The sequence below is a fragment of the Drosophila obscura genome, unplaced genomic scaffold (genome assembly GCF_018151105.1).
Source record: "Drosophila obscura isolate BZ-5 IFL unplaced genomic scaffold, ASM1815110v1 contig_150, whole genome shotgun sequence".
Classification (NCBI taxonomy): Eukaryota; Metazoa; Arthropoda; class Insecta; order Diptera; family Drosophilidae; genus Drosophila; species Drosophila obscura.
In genome coordinates, this window is record NW_024542736.1 from 6,797,607 (window position 1) to 6,818,456 (window position 20,850).

The 20,850-nt window shown below is 52.0% G+C and overlaps 1 protein-coding gene across 1 annotated transcript in view; it reads right to left on the bottom strand.

Annotated features, from left to right (window-relative positions):
* The window catches only part of LOC111066956, a 55,772-nt gene that overhangs the window by 6,955 nt on the left and 27,967 nt on the right, over positions 1-20,850 (bottom strand). The window contains 11 exon segments of the mRNA XM_041591773.1: positions 1,077-4,657; positions 4,922-5,148; positions 5,317-8,386; positions 8,388-8,574; positions 11,729-11,858; positions 11,946-12,178; positions 13,012-13,153; positions 13,232-14,866; positions 14,869-15,380; positions 15,439-15,566; positions 18,382-18,723. Coding sequence (XP_041447707.1) covers positions 1,077-4,657; positions 4,922-5,148; positions 5,317-8,386; positions 8,388-8,574; positions 11,729-11,858; positions 11,946-12,178; positions 13,012-13,153; positions 13,232-14,866; positions 14,869-15,380; positions 15,439-15,566; positions 18,382-18,723 — 10,187 coding nt within the window.

The following is a 20,850-nucleotide window of genomic DNA, read 5'->3' on the forward strand; positions in this document are numbered from 1 at the left end:
GACGCCCCCGCCAAGCGGAACACAACTTTAACCACTCCACATGGACATATACTCGTACAGCCATAGCTACATCTATAGATACATCTACAGATACAGATACATCTACTTCTATCTCATACCGGTACCACATCCACGTTGTTGTTGACGACGCAACAGTGCGAAAATCGGTTTAGACGCCAACTGGCAAAATGAGCCCCAGTTATGGGGGCTATGACTGATGGAGAGAGACTGCTGGACTGGAGGAGACTGGAGAGCTCAATATGGATACAGTTAATTGACCTTGATTGGGTTTATTTCGGGCAAAGCAGCTGTCGGCGGAACCAAATGTTTTTTTCCGTCTTTTTGTCTGTCTGTCTATCGGTCTGTCTGTTGCCTGAGTCTCTGAGTGTTAAGCGCTAACATTATTGTCATCGTCATCATGAGCATGGGATTGGCCTTTACTGGCCAATTGTTATCAAAATTCGAGGCTAATAAATAGCTCGAGCAGAGATCATTTTCTCTGGAGTTCTGTTAACAAAGAAGTTATAAACTTCGTTAAAGTTAAAAAGGGAAAAAAAGTTCATACAGTTTCCATTAATATTTCTGCAACGGTGAGCTGAGTTTTGCAATAGCAGCAGCAACAAAACTCGAAGCTCGAGTCGAGTCATGCACACGACATGTGTGTGGTTTTTTACAATTCTTTTGTCACATTCGCGTGTGCGCTAAGACTTAATTTAAAAGACTGAAGAACATCGAGAAAAGTACTTAATTTTCGAATAGTTTTCACACTTTTCCCATCCACACTATCCAGAGTCACACCCGTCTCCATGTTATACATATAACCCCACGAATACAATATACCCTCTCGTCCTGACAGAGTAGTTTTTATGAGGAATTTTTTCATTAAGAACAAAGCAATTTCATAGCCCAGATATTTGACCTGAGCAAACGCTCAACCTGAAGCTTGAAGCCTGAAGCCTGTGCGTGTGTACCCCACCCCAAGGAGGAATGAGGTGTGGCCTCCACCCCACACCCAACTCCCTCGCCCACTCGCAGGATATTCAAAGACAAACATTAAACAGGACAGGAGAACTCACCCGCTGACATGTTGAGACGTTTGCGCGCATCGCGCTTCGAGTACAGGAACTGGAAGCCCGCACCCAGCTTTTTGCTGCCACTGCCACTGGTGGTGGCACCTCCAACTCCACCTCCACCCATTCCTCCGCCGGCAGCACTGCTGCTGCTGCTGCTGTTATTGCTGGCGGCAGCGGCACGGGCTGCCAATCCGGGCGAGCGATAGCGTGCACTTTTGGCACTGCTGGCGGGGCAGGAGGGTGTGTGGTTGAGGGCGCTCTGCGACTTGGTCTTGGGCGTGCTGGTGATGGGCCCCGCCGCACCCGCACCCACCGAGGAGGTGGGCAGTCGGGGCAGGGAGTTGGTGCTGGCCACCTGGCCGCCGCTGGTCAGGCTGCGTGGCAGGGTGGAGCGGGCGCCGCTGAACTGGTTCTGGGCACCACCCTCGTCGCTGGAGTCCGTCTCGTAGATGGCATCCGGTACGCTGGAGCGACGCACATCCTTGGCCGAGTCGCCGCCAATGGAGGAGCCTGCCGAGGAGAGCCACGGCTTCGCGGGCGAGGCCTCCAACTGATGGTGGTGGGCGTCGCCGCCGCCGATGCTGCCGCAGGATCGGACGCGGTCCAGCTGCTCGCGGCTGAGGCTCTGTTGGTGCTGACTGAAGAGGAGGTCGCCTGCCGATCGGCGCTTTGCTACAGCCAAAGCGGACGCAGACGACGAGTTGTCCCTGTCCAGTTGGCTCAGCTGACTGAGCCTCGTTCTGCTGTCGCCATTAGCCAGTAATGCCGACTCAAAACTGCCGCGCCACGAAAACCTTTCGTAGTCGCTGGCCACGCCGCACTCCTCCCCTGCATTGTCGCCGTGTCCTGCCCCTCCTGCGGCCGATCCTCCGGCTGCCGAGCCCGCTGCATGATGCGCCCCAGCTGGATGCGCATGGCCGTGCGTGTGGGGTCCGTCCAGGAGGAGATCGTGGGATCTGCTGCGCAGCTTCAGCTGCTTGATGGGCATCGCCCGCAGCTGCTCTTCCACCTCGTCCTCCTCATCCTCTGTCGTTGTGGCCGAGATCTTGGCCTGCAGCCGCCGATGGTGACGCGTTTGTCCCTGTCCGGTGGCCGGCGAGGGTGTCGGCGTCTCATTCCCGCTGCTCACCTCGTGCATCAGGGCCACCAGGCGGGTGCCAATGTGTTGCATCACCTTGGCAAAGAGCTGCGGCGATCGCTGCTCCGTGCTGCCCGCTGGCTCCTGATCCTGATCCCGATCCTGCTGCTCCTCCTGCGCTGCCATCTGTGGGGATTCGGGTTCTGTTTCCGCTGCTGCGCTGGCGGCGCCACCCACAGCCACCTTGCTGAAGGAGGCCACCAGTTTCTGGTAGACCAAAGCGGTGTCTCCGTGCAGACTCTGCACCTCGTCCAGCAGGCCGCCGTCGCCGCGGTCCCCTTCCTCGTCCACCTCGAACTTGTTGATGATCTGCTGGCAGCTGGCCGAGATCTGCGCCTTGAGGTGTCCCTTGCGCTCGCCCCCCTCCAGATCGGAGCTGGTGTAGTCCGAGGAGTCGTACGAGTCCGACCACGTGTCCTCGCTGCTCAGGTACTCCACGATCTCGCGCACCTGCTCGTCGTTGATGCCCGGCACCGTCTTCATGAGGCGCGTCAGTTCGTTCTCGAAGTAGGCCAATTGTGCGGGTCGCGTCTTGGCCAATTTCCGCTGCGAGTTGGGCGTCGTTGTGCTTGTGGTGGTGCCGCTGGGCATGGGGGGCGTGGTGGGTTTGCTCTGCTGGGCATTGGCCGTGGCCACGATGAGCGTCTTGAAGAACTGCCGCATCTTGCTCATCATCAGGTTGGTCTCCTCGTCGGAGCTCCAGTTGTTGAAGCTGTCCTTCCGCACCAGATTCGAACTGGTCGTCACGGGAGGCACTGGCCTGGGCCGCTGACCCTGGCCGGACGCTCCACTGGCCAATGCCAGTGCCGATGCCGAGGTGCTCGGCAGTTCCAGCTTGGCCGCCAGACCGAGGGCCGGCGCCGGCTCGCGGTCCTCGCTGATCTGCTCGAGGGCCGGAGTCGGAGATTTCGGTGGCTCGCAGTCGGGCGCCTTGAGCAGATCATCGTTGCTGCCCACGAATCCGCTGTCGCGGCTGTGGTGGTGCTGCTGCTTCTTGGCCTGGCCCTGGCCCTGTCCCTGGCTCGAGCTGCCACCCATCGATCCGGGAGTGGGCGTGCGACACTCGGGGCCGCCACCCAATGCCAGGGCATCCTCGTGCATCTTCTTCTCGTCCAGAGAGTCGTGGCGCTTGCGCAGCTGCTTCTTGCGCTTGATGGTGTCCGAGGAGGAGCCATCCGAGGCTCCGGCATTGGCCAGATGGATGACCGTGTCGTCGCATCCGGCCTCCGACTCGGAGGTGTCCTCCACAGCCATGGCAGCCGGACACGTGCTGGCGTCCAGGGTGTCCGTCTCCGGCAGCAGGAGGTTGTCCAGCGAGGAGTTGTGGCTGCGCGGAGTGCCGCGTGCGCGTACCAGTCGCTTCCTTCGTTGGCTGGGACTCGGATGTCCCTCGCTGTCGCTGCCCACGCTGCCGCCGCTCTCGTCGCTTTCCGCCTGCTTCTCGGCGCCGCTGAAGCCCATGAATCCGGACAGGAAGTACTTCTCCAGGCGGGACGAGGCCAGATCGGTGGCACTGTTGCACCCGTCCAGCAGCTGATCCTCGTGTGGCAGCGAGTCGATGCCCTCGGAACACTCCGAGCTCACTTCCGAGGCGGTGTCGTCGCCCCGCGTGTCAATGGAGCTCATCACCTTGCCGTCGCCGAGTCCAAAGAAGAAGTACTTCTCCAGCTCGGAGGCACTGAGGCGGTGATGGTGCTGCAGTGTGCGCTGGCGGCGACGCTCGGCCAGATCCTCCTCCTCGTCGGCGTCCTCGTTGTCCGCCCGCATGGAGGCCACCTCGCTCTCCTCGCAGCTCTCCTCCACGATGGTGTGCAGCGTAAAGTCAATGGCCGATCTGTGGTAGCCGCGCAGCTCCTCCTCCCTGTCCATGTAGCTGTGGCGTCTGTTCATGTCCCCATCGCCATCGGCATCTTCCGAATCGGTGGCCGTCGGCGTGGTGGTGGCATTGCTTATGTTCTCATCCTCCTCCTCCTCATCCTCGTCCTCATCTTCTTCGTCTTCGTTTTCGTGCTGGCTGAGCTCCTCCACCCAGGAGTCATCGTCGGCCAGGCCATCGTCCAGGCAGATCTTTGGCGCCGGTTCGTTGAGCGAGTCCACGCTGTAGGAGTCGCGCGATGATTCCCGATCGCTGGTCACAAGATCCGAGCCCTCAATGGCGCGCAATGACTCACCGCCAAAGTTCTGGCCAAAGTGGTTGCTGTCGTAATCGCTTTTGGCCTTTGTTGTGGCTGTTTCAGCTGCTGTTCCAGCTGCTGTTGCTGCACTTTCGTTGTCTTTTGTGATCATGACCAGACTGCGATACTTGGCCGAGAGTGAATTCTTGGCTGAGGTACTGGGACTCTGGCCCTCCATCTCCACTGGCGACGTTCTTGGGCTGCTGGCCGTTGTTGTTGCTGTTGCTGTCGGAGTATTCAGCATATTCGCACTCAGGTGTGTGCCGAATATTCTGTCAAAATCGGAATCGCTGTCGTTTTCACAACTTTCGAAGACACGCGGCCGCGGCAGTGGCCCCCCATTCACATTCACTACGTCACTGCTGTTGTTGTTGCTGTTGCTGTTGCTGCTGCTGCTGCTGTTGCTGCTTTGCTGGCTGCTATTTGTCTTTTGTGCTGCGAAAGCGTCATTATGGCCATTATCGTTGTTGCTTTTAGCAACTATATTATTGTTGTTGTTGCTGTTGCTGCTGGGATACAACCGTGTGCGAGCGTACGGCTCCTCCTCGACCGCAACGTTTAACATTTCATGTTCGAATGGCGAGCGCAACGACTCCGAATGCGACTTCACTTCGACTCCGAAATCGGCTTGGCCCTGAGCAACAGGTAGGCGAGAGCGCGAGAGAGCGTGCGAGTGCGAGTGGGAGTGGGAGAGAGCGCGCGAGTGCGAGTTTGAGCGTTCGCTTCGGCTGCCGCTCTCCGGCTCTCGAGCCACAGCAGGTACCTGTTCAGGTGCGAGAGAGTTTTTATTTTTGCATGCTTCGCTGCATTCCTCCTGCCCCTCGGCCGTCGCCAGCGCCGCAACAGTTTGCACAGCTGTTTGTCGCTCTTCTCCCATTGCCTCCTTCGCTGCTACGGCTGCCACCACTTTATTATCGTTGTTTGCTTTTACCTGCTTCTGTCCATGGCTCTGGCTGTGGCTCTGCCTCTGCCTGTGCTTCTGATGATGGCAGGTAAACCCGAGAGTAGCCGCCGCCGCCGCCGCTGTTGCTGTTGCTGCGGCTTCTTCGTTTACATTGTGTTTACCCTTCGCTTCGTTTTCGTTTTGTTTCGCTGCTTCTGCCTCTGTTGTTTCTGCCTCTGTTGTTTCTGCCTCTCTTTGGCTGCTTTCGTCATTAGAATTAACATTTACAATGCTTTTCCGAGAAGGAGAAGCGGGCGGATTACCACCTGGCGATGACCAACAGCCCTCACCCTCTGGGCTGCACTCGACGGGCTTCCCCTGGGTGGCGGCAGCCACAGCAGTGCCCATGGCTGTGGATGTGGATGTGGTGGCCAGGTGATCCTCATTGATTTCGGCAACGCCGCGTCGCAGCCGCTGCAGCTTCATCTCCAGCTGAGAGTTTTGCTTGTGCAGCTCCAGCAGCCGGTTGACATCGTTGGAGATGCTGTGCAGCTCCAGCTCCAAGTCGCAGCGCTCTGATTGCATTGGCTCCGCGTCTGGCAGAGATCGCATGCCGTGCAGCACCACACCGTCGCCGTCGTCCGTCTGCCCGCCCACCACTACAATGCAGTTGGCAAGCTCATCGCTTGAGTTGGCAACGCGGCATCGTTCACTTTCATCATCGTCATCATCGTCGTCGTCGTCGTCGTCGTCGTAGTCGTCGCTGGCGTAGGCATTGGCATCGGCATCGGCATCGTTGACGTTGGCGTCACGTGCACGTTGCACTTGCCCCTCCTCCGCCTGCTCACCCAGAGGTGCTGCTGCTGCTGCTGCCTCGCCCAGCGGCTTCACATAGTTCAAAACAATTCCGCAATCTGTGCGCTCCGTGTCCGTATCGTTGTCGGAGGAATCCTCCAGATTGGCCTCCGAGGAGGACAGTGAATCGCCCTCCGTTGAGGAGCTGCGTCTGGCTCTGACCCGCTGTCCCGCCTGTCCCGGCTGACGGTTCACGACGAACACCTTGTTGAAGCGCCGCCGCTTGGGCCGGCGATCGGCCACGGTGCCGGTGTCATCCGAGTCACACGACTCCGAGCTGGAGCTGGAATTGGAACTGGTCTCGCTGCTGCTGCTGCTGTCGGTGGTGGTGCTGTGATGCATCTGCTCCGGCTCCTGCTCCGGCTCCTGCTCCAGCTCCAGTTGCAGCTGCAGCTGTGGGTGTGGCTCTGGGTCTGGTTGCAGTTCCGCCTGCATTGCCACAGCCACATCGTAGCTGCGCTCCACCAGTTTGCGTGGGCTCTGTGCCGCCTGATCCTCATCTGCGCTGCAGCTGCTGTTGCTGCTGGCCTCATCCGGACTGCTGGCCGCATAGCTTTCGCTCAGCAAGTGGCCCACTGTGCTCTCGCGCATCTTGTGCTGCTCCTCGGACATGGTGGCCCTCTTGGCTATAAGTCGATTGGAGGACAAATTCTTGGCACTCGCTGTGGCACTGGGATTGGGTTTGGGATCTGCTGCTGCTGCTGCCTCCTTCTCTACTAGGTGCTCTCTAGGCGCGGCGGCAACAATCTCGGCATTTTCAGCAATTCCAACATTTTCGACTGCAAAACGAGTTATGGCCGAAGGAGCTGCTGCTGCTGCCGCTGCTGCCTCAGCTCTAGTTGTTGCTGCCGCTGCTGCTGGTACTTGATTTTTATGTATATTCGTTTCGTCTGCTGCTTCCACTTCTTCTTGGCTGTGGCTCTGGCTGTGGCTGTGGCTCTGGCTGTGGCTGTTGTTTCTGGCCAGGTAGGTTTCTGTTTCAGTTTCTGTTTCTGTTGTTGCCGTTTTGGTTTGTGTTTGCTCGGTTTCGCATAGAATTCGGCTGTGGTATTTGTGTGGCCCTCTCTGAGCGGTTCCCTCTGTAGCATTCCCCTTCAGTTGCTTATCAACAGCAACATGTGTCTGGGCCGCTGGCTCTCCGCCGCCATCGCCATCGCCGTCGCCGTCGCCGGTTTTATCATAGACATTACACAATCTCTCCCCAGTGGTGGGCGTTGCGTTGCTGTCGTCCGTTTCGCTGTATTCGATCGGGGGACGCGCTCGCTGATGCTCACTCGACGGAAGGCGCGACGATACTAAACTTGTTGGCTGCGTTGTTGGCTTTGAAGCCCCACTGCTGGGGCTGCTGCTGCTGTTGTTGCTGGCCATTTGACGCTGCTGCTGCAACGAGTTGGCAGCCCGGGCGGCCGGGCAGAGACAGCCGGTCAGTGTCTCCAGGCTGCGTCCCGCCGCCGTCCCGTATCCCGATGTGGTCGAGGAAGACGACGAGGCGGTGGAGCACAGCGACTGCGTCATCAGGGAGCCCAGCGAGGCGCTCAGTTCCGGCGCCGAAGATTTGAAGCCGGCCAGTGCGGAGGACTTGAAGCCGCCCAGTGCCGCGGCCGCTTGCCACAATTGCTGCAGCGAGGCGGCCAGCGGGTCGTCCTGCTCGAGGAGTGGGCCTGCGGTGCCCGGATAGTCCAGCTGCCAGTTCTGGTAGGCGGCCATGGGCACGGGTATGGGCACGGGCACGGGTATGGGCACATACTGGGGCTGCTGCGGCGGCGATGGCGGGCATGGGGCGGCGGCTGCACTGCAGCTGCAGCGACTCGGCGCATGATGGTGGTGATGATGGTGGCTGCTCTTGAGGAACCGCGTCTTGATGCGCGTCTTCATGCTCATCGGGAGCGGGGGTGGCGGCACGGGGGGTGCTGTCTGATCGGAGCTGGTCTGGGAGCTGCTCTCCGTGTGCTGGAGTAGCTCCTCGTCCGTGCCGGTGCCGGTGCCCGTGTCGCTCTCCCGGATCCGGGGACAGTAGCTGCGCAGCTGCTGTTGGCGTCGCTGGAGGAGCGGCGAATCGCTGTCGCTGGAACGGCGGCGTATGCGTGGAGGCGGTGTGGGCGTGGCCGTGTAGGCAATCATTGTCGTCGTCGTGGTGGTGGAGGCTATCATCGACGGCTCGAAGTAGTCCCAGTCGCAGTCCTCCACATTGCTCACGATGCTGTGGCAGTGGTGCGTGGAGCAGGATGAGTCTGTGTCGTCCTCCTCTTCCTCTTCCTCCTTCGCGGCAGGACGATGACGAGTCCGAGTTGAGAAAGACGAGCTTGAACTCGTCGGCTTCGACGCTGTACTGTGACTGCTGCTGCTGCAGGCCGTGCGTGGTGGTGCACCTGAACTCGAGCTCCGACGACGACGACGTTTCCATGGCATCCATGCCGCTGGCGTCACCGGAAGCGGCCGGCAGCTGCAACGCTGTAGTAGGAGTAGGGTGGATTTTTTTTGGGATGTTCAGTTTCGTTTCAACCACTTTGAAGTTGACACCAACACCAACACAGAGTGACACAGAATACTGGTTACCTTTGCCATTCCCTTCACAGGTGGAAAATACTGGTAACGGCTTACGGCCTACGATTACAAAGGGCATGATGGGGAGGGGAGGGGAGGGGTTGCACTATGCACCAGAGACCACCACCAAATGCTAAAGCCACCACAACACCAACCCGACCCGACCCAGAGTTAGTTACAGAGACAGAGACAGACACGTGCGTTGGTTACAATGGGTTAGGCAGGGCTACGAGTGGGTGGGTGGGTGCTTTACTTATGTCTAAAAATGGGGTTAAGCACGGGCTGGTTGTTCACATTTCCAACCCCAACTCGAACATTGTTATCTACACAGGCGAAAGTTAGAGTGCCATGAAAATATTTACATGTAGAATTTTCTGTATTCGTAATTAGTGCTAATCTGATTGGGCTACAGTCAATTAAACATCAGATCTGCATAGCAGATATTCGTCTGTGATATTTGTAAGCCAGTTTAAGGTGTCAGCTAACTCTGATAATGTTTCAAATCAAATAAAAATCGATTCCCATTTGGAATTAACATTAATCTGACGGGGAAATAAGTGTTTAAGTCTGCATATAATCGGTAAAAATATTCCAAATAAACCCTTATGCATATTTATAGATTTTTTTTTTATATGTGTTAGATCCCATTACTCTCGGCATTTGACATTATGTTACCGTAAACGAATTTATGTGGACTATTAAACGGAAAAGGAATCCAGGAAATGAATCAAAGCAATTTATTCTGCCCGAAACGTTTGCCTTGTTCCATTTCTGAATAATTTTTATTCATACGAAACAATTTTTGATTAAAGAAGTCAAAGTAATGCATTTAAAATTAACCAAATTCTTTAGTACGTTTTACAGATAAATTTTAACTACTGACTTTTAACTACCGCAAAGAACGTGAATTTTAGCGTATTACATTACCAAATTTTAGATAAATATTTAAAAAATATAATAACTTTTTTTGCCTTTATCTCTTTAAGAAATATCTGCAGCGTGAAACTGTGGGCGAAAATGAAATGTAAAACGACACGTGACACGTACGTACGAGTAATTCCGAAATTTATAGATAAAAGTTTCGGCTGCTAGTCGAATACTCAACTACATTCTGGAAGTTGGAACAGCTAGCAAGCCCCATTTTCGTGTAATAAATACACAAATGGATGGGTTTATTGTATGTCTTGTGGGTTTACTTTTGACTATTGCAGGACCGAAAGGATGATTTGATGCCAGAAGAAATTAAAGAGAAGGTGACGGACTGGCGCTTGTTTAAGCGATTAGAATGGATTTAGTTAATAATCAGTCAGATGGGTAATAGGTACATACATGCTCGTATTATATCCATAGTTCATATATCCACAGAAAATATAGCCAGCCACAAGCTGGCCCTCTCTTAAATCAATCAAATTGAAATAAGGTCTGTAACAAAGTTCCAGAACACTTGTGGTGGATTGTGTTTGTTTGCCACAAGGACGACGATTGAACAAGGACTTGGATAAATTTGCCAAAAAGCTTTTAAAGTTGCCAACGTCATGTGCTTACCGCGTTCGCCCGCTACTCCCCCGCCCCTGCCAGCGTACATTGTGTCTGCGCAAACAGAAACTGCACAAGCCAGTGCTTGTGCATGCACATTGCGCAAATCGCTGCCAGCCGCAAAAGCAAATATTTGAGCTGTACTGTGAGCAGAACTGAACCCTTTCCTGGCTCGAAAATTGCTCTGCTTATCGCTCGGGGTGGAGCAGGATTGGCATGAGGATGGGGCCATAAGGACTGTTAGGCAGGCATTCAGAAAATCCACACGGAGACAAAAGGTGCGTGAGATAAGATTAACGGTAAATTTTTGACAGTCTCGTGGCGGGAAAGGCTTTGGTTTTGGTTAACCCGTGGGCGATGACAGGGCCCGAGGCCTGAGGCTGGGACGACTCTCTATTCGTTTCGCTGACTGTCGTCGTCATTGGGCGTATGTTTGGCTGACAGCGGTCACAGACTCAACGAAGACAGACTCCCCACAAAAGCGCCAAATTGAAACATAACAATAGCGGCAATGGCAAAGGCGACCTCCCCCCTCCCACTAGCATCCTCCAACCAAATTCCCAAAATCCTCTCATCGCTCTCGACGCTGGCTGGTGAAGTGCGTGTGGGCGAGTAGAATCGAGTTCGAATCGATATATGAATTGCCAGAAATTCTGTTTTACTGTTGCTGGTAAAAAATTATACCATCAGCCCCGCTGGCACAGTTTTTTTGTATTTATTTCTGCCCTGTATTCCAAATCTTTAGAACCTCGCCATCACGGCTCTTAAATTTGTTGGCGGCTTGTGGCAATGTTGCTGATTGCTTTAAAGAAATTCTAGAGAGCGAGAGACAGGGGGGAAATGTATTGCATACTTTGGGGGAAACTGCTTGAAAAAGTGAAAAGAATATGGAATACTTTTAGGGACCGCCCACGGAAGAATAATAATGGTGGGGTGGCTGTTGTCTGTAGGGTCTCGACGGTAAAGTTCTGGTCAAGTTTTAAAGAGTGAAAGTTGTGAGGAGTCTTTAAGCAGAGAGCCCTGCATATCGAATGACTATTAAACACAGAGAAGTGAAACTATTTGGATGCGAAAGAATTACTCCCAATATTAGTGTGATTTATGTGTCTATTATGTGCAGATCCAATTAATTTCAATCCGATTGGATAATTGCAAACTAGTGGCAGCTCAAAGGCAAGTTCTTTCTTGGTTTGTCTGCTGCTTAAGTAGCTCCATTTTGCCAGTGCAAAACATCCTCAAGGAGGGCATGACAAGGACAGCCGAGTCAAGTGCCAGCCACCTTCAGTGGCCAAGAAGAGAACTTAATTAATTGGTAGAAATTAGACGAAAAATGAAACCCTTCACAAAGAGTTTGTTACCCTTCCACCTTCCACCCTTTACCATCCGCATCAGCATTACCATCACCAAGTTAATTACACGCCAAAGCACACAGACACACACCCAAACACAGACTACGGTTAATATATATATATATATATGTATACGGATACATGGATACATGGAGAGCAGGGCTATTAGTACTAACCTTCCTCGGCGGCCTTCTCCTTCTCCTTTTCCTGGCGCCGTTGCAGGACAACTTTCTTGAAGACAACGGCAGCGGCCTCCACTGCATTCTGCAGCTCCTGTTCGCCCAGTTTGCTGGTGTGTGCGGCGCCCTAATGAATAGACAATGGGCGGGGGAAAGTTTCACAGTTAAGCCTACTTGGGTTTAGGTCTTTGATGCGTGTGGGGGGCATACTCACCGATGGGGCATTTGCGTCGCTGGCTTCTGTGTTGGCCGAGGAGGACTCAAGGGATTTGCCGTTGGACGGCTGCTCCGTTGCCGACTCTAGCTGGGACTCAGGCTGAGGTTTTTCCTCGGCGCTGGCTACTGTGGCGACAGGAGGAATTTCTGTTTTTTTCAGACGCATGGCTAAATCAGAGTTTCTATGCATAAGCTGTTGATGGAAGGAGTAAATGTGCTGGGGCGTGCTACCTGTGGGGTGGTTAATGGGGAAGGGGTGCAAAGCATTTATCAATCGGGTGCCGGAACAAGCTGCAGCTACAAAGGTTCTACCAGAGACCGCAATATAGATATTTACTCTCAAGTTTAAGCAGGCAAAAAAAGCTACAAAGTAGTGGCAGAGTTCTCCCAAAGAGTTCTTAATATTTTATACATGATATACATACATATATGTAGTATTGGTGCTAGTATTAGCTGATGGATATGAGGATATGAAATGTATATAGTTTGTTTACTCTATGTTGCCTCTTGTGGATGTTGATTTGTTTTTTACATATTCTGTTTTAAATGTTTTAAAATATGTGTTTAAAAGTGTTCTAATTGTGGTCTAATGTTTATAAATATACGAGGCAGTAATTCTTGCTTGTATGTAAGCTTTATGATAAATCAATGATAATGGCATATATTAATTGGCATAGTTCAGATAAATTCGTTACTTGTGAATATTTTTGAATATTTTATGTTTTATGTTTATCGTATATACAAAACAATAAAATGAAACTAAATCTTTTGGTGCAAAAACTACTTTGATTTGTTACCAATTTGTTGCCCCTTGTTTGGGGGCCACTACAAATATCCGCAAGGATATTAAATGCTACAAAATTAATAATTAATTTCTATACAAGATGTAAGATGTATGTTTTTTTTTTTGTTACTGGGAATCGAATTACGAGCATGTATATCTGATGAATGAAACGTGAATAGATGTAACTAGCAATCATTGCGGTCTCTGGGGTTCTACAGATGCGTGAGAGCTAGTTGAAGCGTCAATCGCTACTGAGAACTGACGCTGCTACGTGACTCACCGCCGTCCTCTGGCTCGCCGATGCCCGTGCGGCTGTTGCGTCGCCGCGGCTGTGGAATCTTTGAGTTGCCGCGCGTCTTGTCCAGAATGTCGGCCAGCGGTCGGGGGCTGGGTATCTTCGAGGTTTCCAACTTCTTTGGCGGCTGCAAGGAGGCAAACAAGTGAAAGCGGCGCAGGTTAGATGGATGATGGCTGATTGGCAAGTCCCCAGGAATACCCACCAGACTGTCCTTCTCGGGATGCGAGAAGGAGCGCCGCGTGACTGGCTTCGGCGTGGTCTTGGCACCCGAATCTTCGGACACGGAACGCATTTGGTCCGGCTTGCGACGTGCGGCGGCATTCACCTCCAGTGTGGCGCCCGCAGCGATGGAGAAACTTTCGACTCCGGTGGCAGCCTCCACCTGAGCGAGTTGGGCCAGCTCCTCCTGCTGCATCTGCAGCTCCCGCGACTGACGGCGTCGCAGGCGGTTGTGCATGAGTGGGGTGCGGGGCAGAGCGGCACCGCCATAGAATCCCTGGGGAGTGCTCATGTCCGGATAGTAGTTGGACACTCCAGCGCCCACACCCATGCCGCCCGCACCCAGGCCCCCGCCCCCGTAGCCGGAGTCGGCCAGGACGTTCTCCGCACTGTAGATGGGACGCTGGTGGGCCTGCTTGTAGCTGCCGTCGTCGGATCCATTGTTGTAGATGATGCGCGGCTCGCTGCTGAAGCCCGCGTTGTAGTTCTTCTCGTACTGCACCTCGTCGGACTCGAGGAAGCTGCTGGAGCTGTCGCCAAAGTAGTCGACGTACTCGGGCCGGCCCTCCAGCTCCTCGGTGACGTCGGGGAACTGGTGGAACTGCTGCTTGGCCTCGCCAAAGGTGCGCGAGCCGTGCTCCTCCTTGAGGCAGTCCTGCCGCACCAGCCGGCTGGGCGAGCGGCTCGCTGCCCGCTGCACGGTGGGTATCTCCGGCAGCAGGCGGCGGTTCTCCACATGCGTCTTGGCGTTCGAGTACTCCTCGTTGCTGTGGCTGCGCACCTTGATCATCTTCGCGTGCGGGTCCCGCGAGTGGTGGATGTTGACGCTCTGGCTGCTGGAGTACTGCTCCCCGGCGCCCACCCCCGTGCTGGCCACGCTGCCGCCGCTGCCCAGCTCCGTGGTGCCCACGGTGGGCACATTCTGCTGCGACAGGAAGGGCCGCGGATTCGGCACATTGGGGAAGAGGAAGTTCTGCTTGGCCCGCGGCGAGATGGGCATGAACTTGGCCGGTGGCGTGGAGTGCACCGTGAGGGTGTTGCCGCTGCTGAAGGCCTCCGGATTGGGCAGCGTCTGCTGGCGCATGAACTCCGGCGAGCGGCGATACTGCGGAGAGGTCTGTCGCTTGGGCGGTGACGTCGGCAGCAGCTTCACGTGCTGCTCCGGATTTGGCAGCGTGGCCTGGCGCGTCATCCGCGGCTTGGGCAGCGGTCCCTGTCCACCCGGTCCACCCGGTCCACCCGGCTGGGTGGGCTGGGCGTAGTCCATCTCATCGCTGGCCATGCTCGACGCCTGCGACTCGTAATTGAGGGGTGGCGCTGGTCCTGAGCCTGGCCCGGACACCGACACTGGCGGCTGCTGGGATGATTGCGAGGCCGGCAGATTGGCGGTGCTGGGCAGCAGCTTTGTGCGGTGATAGGTGCTCGGGGGTTCCGGGAAGGAGGTCTGCCGCATGAACGGCGGATAGCGCTGCTGCTCGCCCGGAGAGCGCTCCGGGGAGCGGCTGTAGCGGTTCGGGGAGGTGGACATGTAAATGGCTGGCGTGGGCTGGGCTGGCAGCGTCGATTGTCGCCGCACCTGCAGACGGTGATGCGTGGGCGTGCCCTCCAGCTGTGGCTGTGCTGCTGTTGCTGTTGCTGCTGTTGCTGTTGTGCGTAGTTGTCGCAGTCTCCTCCTGCCCCAACGCCCACGCCCACTGACACTGCCACTCCGGCTGCCGTATTCATGTGGATAATGTCGTCGCTGTTGTAGGCGCCCGGATAGAGCGGACTCTTCTGATGCTGATGCGGCGATGTGGGCGCCGTGAGGTTCACGGAATTGTAGTTGGCCAGATTGGATCCGCTGCCGCTCAGGGTGGGGTCGTTGTTGAGGGTGCTCGGCAGCGTCGACTGACGCAGGACCCGACGCCCCAGCTGCCACTTGCTGCTGGTCGTGGGCGTGGCAGTGCCGCTGTTGTAGCCGATGCCGTGTGCCGGACGTGGCTGCTGCGGCAACTGGTGCTGATGCTGGTGTAGCGGGTGCAGGGTCGGGTAGCTGCCGGCGGACTGGGCCTCGATTAGGTGCTGCTGCTGTGGGTACAAATTATCGGCCACTGGCTGCTGGGAATTGGGATTATTCGGGTCGTCCTCGGGGTCTACCAAAGAAGATTAATGAGTTAGCAGGAGCGGGCTGGAAACGCGATAGAAACTCACTCGATATGGTCCAGGAACGTCGCATGCTCTTCCTCAGCGCATCGCTGGTGGTCAGATGGTCGACGGCACTGCAGGAGCCCACGGCATAGGCGTCCTTAATCCACTCTCCACTGGCGCTCTGTATCTCCCTGCAAGAACAACAACATTGCCATTTGAGAAACCAAAAAACATCGCCAAACATTTTTCGCCCAAAGTCAAATGGAAAATTCAACGTCTGCCCCTGTAAGCGGCACAAGGCAGACTGACTGACTGCCGCACCGAATCGTCTGTGGCAGCAGCTCCAACACATGCCACCAACACAGTGGCTGGGCTGCACAAGGTGTGAGCCACCATGGAACGACGCATGGAAGGGCATCGCACACTGACTTGGGCTGTCATAAATATGCCTGAGAAAAAGCACAGCTCGAAACACTTAAAATAATAATAATAAATAATTATTAAATTAAACATTAATTCAATAAATAATAAATAATAATGGAAATATGGAAAATAATAAAAAAAATAATAAATAATAATTAATATATTAATATTTACCAATATTAAACAGAAATTGGGCTTTAATTCTGTTTAAAAAATATATAATTTAATTGATCTTTGAATTACTAATAAACATTATTTTAATTAAATTAACAAAATAAATATCAAACACTATTTAAAGTAAAGTGCAGAATCCTTAAAAGGTTTCGGTTTATTACGAATTTTCTCAGCTGTAAGCCAAAATAGAATCTACGTCAGGACACTGTGCCTCGTTGGTTTGATTGGGGGCGCAGTCAAACCAAAGCTGAAGATCGTCCGTCGTTGACTTGTAAAACGAATTCCAATCTCAGGCACAACAACAGCCAAAGCCACAGCCACAGGCAGCCACAGCAACAGGCAGTCACGACAGCCACGGCAATTGACGCCTTCCATCGACTTCTCGACTGGGGTTGGGTTTGGCTCATCGCCCGTCATCATCGCCGTCACTTTTACCCAGCAGCAGCTGCAGCAGCAGCAGCAACAGACGCAGCCAAATTTGGTGTGCGTCATTCGTGTTGACAGTCGATTGGCTGGCGATGGCTGGGGAAGGCGTCAAATGGCAGGCACCTGTAGGCGACTTGATGAATTCTTGGCTCGGGGAAATTTACATATACAAGCAAGATTTGGCCTGCAGCCGCCCGCAGAATTGGCCAAGTTTTAATTACACAAGTGTCTGCGTCTTGGCCTTGCGCACTCAAATGTTTCTCAGTTGCTTTTTTGGGGCTTTTTGGGCTCGCCCATTAACACTGAACTCTCCTCTGAGCGTGTGGGGGTCGTCGTCGCCAGCCAAATCATCAGTTGGCAAATATTGCCCGGAGTTCAGCCTCAGCCTCAGCTTAAGTTAAAGGTTTGTTAATACAGCGCGTACAGGGCGTATGTGTAATTTGTGAATGTGGAAATGGCACAGAGTGCAAAAATGTTGTTCGTTGGCTGCTGCAACATTGAAACATTTTGTAATCATAAAGAACGATGGATAAGCTCTGGAAACTGAATGCTCGTCACGGGACGCCCTTGGGATCGATGCAAAGCAAAGGCCCAAAAGAGTCAAAGCCTCTTTTTTACACCGAAACACACACACAATATGGACAATGTACACATATGTAAAATATTAAAAAATACAAAGAGAACTCCATTCGACATGTTGGGGCACGTCAGGCGTGTAAATTGAATTTCAAATGGGTTGGTGAATGTTTTTGAATGTTTGTTGACAGTTTTGCATGTCGTAGGGGCAATTATGAAAGTGCATGCGATTACAGAAACAGCAAACAAACAGAAGGTAACAAAACGCTTAAAATATTCAACACTCAAACAGCAAACGGAAAAAAATGAAAACCAAACAAAAACGAGCTGGAAATCTGCCACATCAGCCATGCAGAGACAGAGAGAGAGCGAGCATCAGTTGACGGACGGTGGCACCTGATACGCCTATGGGCTGAGCGATACGTGGAAATGGAAATTTTCTACCCTTGCCCAAAGCAGCTGAATCATGTTTGCCAATCCCTAGAAGTAATTCAGATATATCCTCTATCCGGGCTTCACTTTTCAATTTGAAGTTTCCTTTTTTTCGTGGCATTAAATTCGTTTATCTGCAAATGAGATCTAGTGGTTGCATTGTCCATATCCGATTCCGTACATTGTATCACCAGCTGCAGCAAAAACAGCTCAGGGTAACAAAACGGGCTTCGGGTGACAATTTGGTGGCACAAAAGCCACACGAAAGGGCCAGCGAAATTAGATTGCAACAATGAAAATTGCAACGTTTGCTCAACAATGTCGAGGTCACACACCATCAAATACATGGGTTGAAAGGAAGGTTAAAAGAACAAGAATAAAAGCGTGGAACGCGAGCTCTTAAATTGGGGAATATACGGTGATCGAATAACCTCTGAAGTTCGATTTGCCAGTATTATTTATTCTACTTGCCCCTATAAAAAGGGATTTCTCTTGATTATACGATACGAATTGTCCACAAATAAGGGAGATTCCGTTCACAAGTCACATGTCCTGACTGAACGGACTTTGAACTCGGTAAACGCTGCTTTAAAATTAACTTTTTTTAATTAAACTTTAATATTTAATTTCTACCGAAGCTTTTCTTACAGGGTATACCTCTGCCCAGCAGCACACACACACACAGAGACATATATGCAACACACAAAGACATGCCTTAATACGAGGGGTGTAGGGGGGGGTTACACACAGGATACAAAGTTTAATTTTGTTTGGTTTAGTTCGTTTTCGTGTGTGTTTTGGTTTTTGTGTGAGTTAACAGTTGCAGAATGCAGTTTGGAGATTGGAGATTGGAGAGTGACAGCGACAGAGAGAGAGACAGAAACACAGAGACACACACACAGAGAGAGAGAGAGAGAGAGAGAGAGAGAGGAGAGAGAGCAAGAGAAAGAGAAAGAGACAGAGAGAGAGACTTACATTTGCTTGTGGCACACCACGCACACCCAATCCGTGGTGCGCGATGTGAACTCGCGACAGGCTTTGCACACGCGCAGCTTGCAGACGCGGCAGGGGGCGCCGCGGTTCGTGATGCGGCCCAGTTCGGTGGTGCAGCGAGCGCAGTGCCGACTCATGTCGTTGTGTGCGTTGTAATTGTTGGTGTGTTGTTCGATCTGTAGTTGTTGTTGTTGTTGATTTTGCTGCATTGTATGCTGTTGTTGTTGTTGTGGTTGTTGTGTGGCATCGTGTGGCTGCACTCCTCCACCAACGACCTTAGCCGCACCCTTGCGCCTCAGCGAATACAATTCAGCGCGCAAGAGCCTGTTGTATATTTATTTTCAATATATTTGTTGTTTTTGTTGTTGTTGTTGTTGTTGTTGTAATTGTGGTGGGGATTGTTGTTGGTTGTTGGTTGTTGGTTGTTGTAGTTGTGGTGGGTGGTTCGATGGGCGGGTGGGTTGGTAGTAGACATTACATAATTACGTGACAGACGCATAGACATTTCGGTTGAATTGTTGGTTGGGAAACGAAAACACGTTACAAAAGTTAACATGACACATTTTGTTATCGAATTGAAGGCATTGTACAGGCGAGCACAGACAGAGAGACACAGACAGAGGGAGAGAGAGACAGAGAGAAAGTGACAAGCGGGTGTGTGTGTGTGTGTGTGTGTGTGTGATTGTGGTTTTGGTTGTGTGTATGCGTGTGTGGTTGTGCGTGTGCGTGTGCGTTTGTGTTTGCGTGATGTTGGTGTAAGTTGATGGAAAGAGACAAAGAATATAAAAAGAACATACAAAAAGTTGTCATTAGTTGATTTTAGTTAGCAATTTAATCGATTTTCGCATGGAATTTTATTATTATTATTAAAATTTTTATTAGTTTTTGATTAGTTTATGCAAATTTTTGGCTTCGCTTCGCGTAATTGGTCAATTAATTAAAGTGAGCACAAAACAAACAAAAAACAACAACAGAAAACAAAAAAATAATAAAATATCATGAAAATGCTGAGAGATTTTCAGGTCTGTTGAAAATGAATTTGAGTATTCCGCTGGGTGCCATCCATCCATTTGCCTAATTAATTGCAGCTAAGCTGACAGGGGCACGGGCACGGGCACGGTCACGCCACGAATCTGTACTAATTCGATCAAAATGTTGGGGCTTGACAATGTGCTCTAATTAAACGCACATTCTGGTTCATTCTGGGGACTCACCCACTGAGGGAGTGCAAATTATGCAAATGGCCTACGTGTAAGTAAAAGTTGGCATTCCAATTAAATGGCCAAATCAAATGTAAGTCGATGCCTGGCTGCCAAATTAAATTGAAGGCCGCTACACAGCTGAACAGCTGCACAGCTCTCCCCTGCGGCATCCTTTGGCCAGGCTCAAGCTGCTTAATATTAACGCGCGGTTGTCAGGCCAGGGCCATAAAATAAAACAGAGCCGAGCCGAGCCGAGCCAAGCTGCTGACACATAAAACAAACAAACACAGACACACACACAGCAAACACATGTGTATGTAAATGTGCGATATGCGTAAGTGGGATGATGTGTCAGTCAGAAGGAGTCACGCAGAGCGCATAAAAATCCAAACAGGATTTTGGTTTCTGTGTAAATTATGTCGGCACCCCAAAACAGCAGCAAAAAAAACAGCAATAGCAGCGGTAGCAGGAACAAAAATTTTTAATTATAATTTTATCTTCAGTTGAGCATCGGGATTCAAGTGAAACAGAGAGAGAGCGGAATGGGATGCGTGTGTACTTTATTAGCGCCGCAAAATCAACAAACGACAGCCATAGAACCAAGTAGTCGAGCGGCCATCAAACGAGCGAACAATGGCGCCCAACAACGACAACGGCAACGGAAACCGAAACCCAGCCAAAGCTGTTGCATACTCTCAGGAGCACGCACACACACTAGCACACGGGGCACACGGGGCACACGGGGCACACAACCACAGACCACAGCCAGCCCGGGGACATGTTTTATTGGCCTGGTTAACGCATAAGGCTTGCTCCTGCTCCGGCTACTGCTCCCGCTCCCACTCCCAAGCAGCAGAAAAACACGCTTTTGGCTATATCCCAAACCGAAAATCCACATGGCACGGACACTGGCAAAAACTTTTGTTTTATGCATAAAAATCAAAGTTCGCTTTGAGCCCAAAAGTCCCAGAAAGTTAATTTAAAACTAGAAATGATTTCTTTCTATCTCAGAATCTCAGGTTTCAGTTAAATTGGTTTCAGCTCAGTTTGTTGGATTTATAAAAGTGTAGAGTTGTGTGTGGAGCTCCATGTTTGAATGGAGTCACGTCAGCCTAATACGCACTTGAGAATACATTCATTGATGGATTGATTGATCCTTGTATATAACTTGCCTTCCCATAGATAATTTCTGGTTTTTTATAATTACCAATTCATTTGTCTTATCACTTAGAGAAAAATAAAACATTGT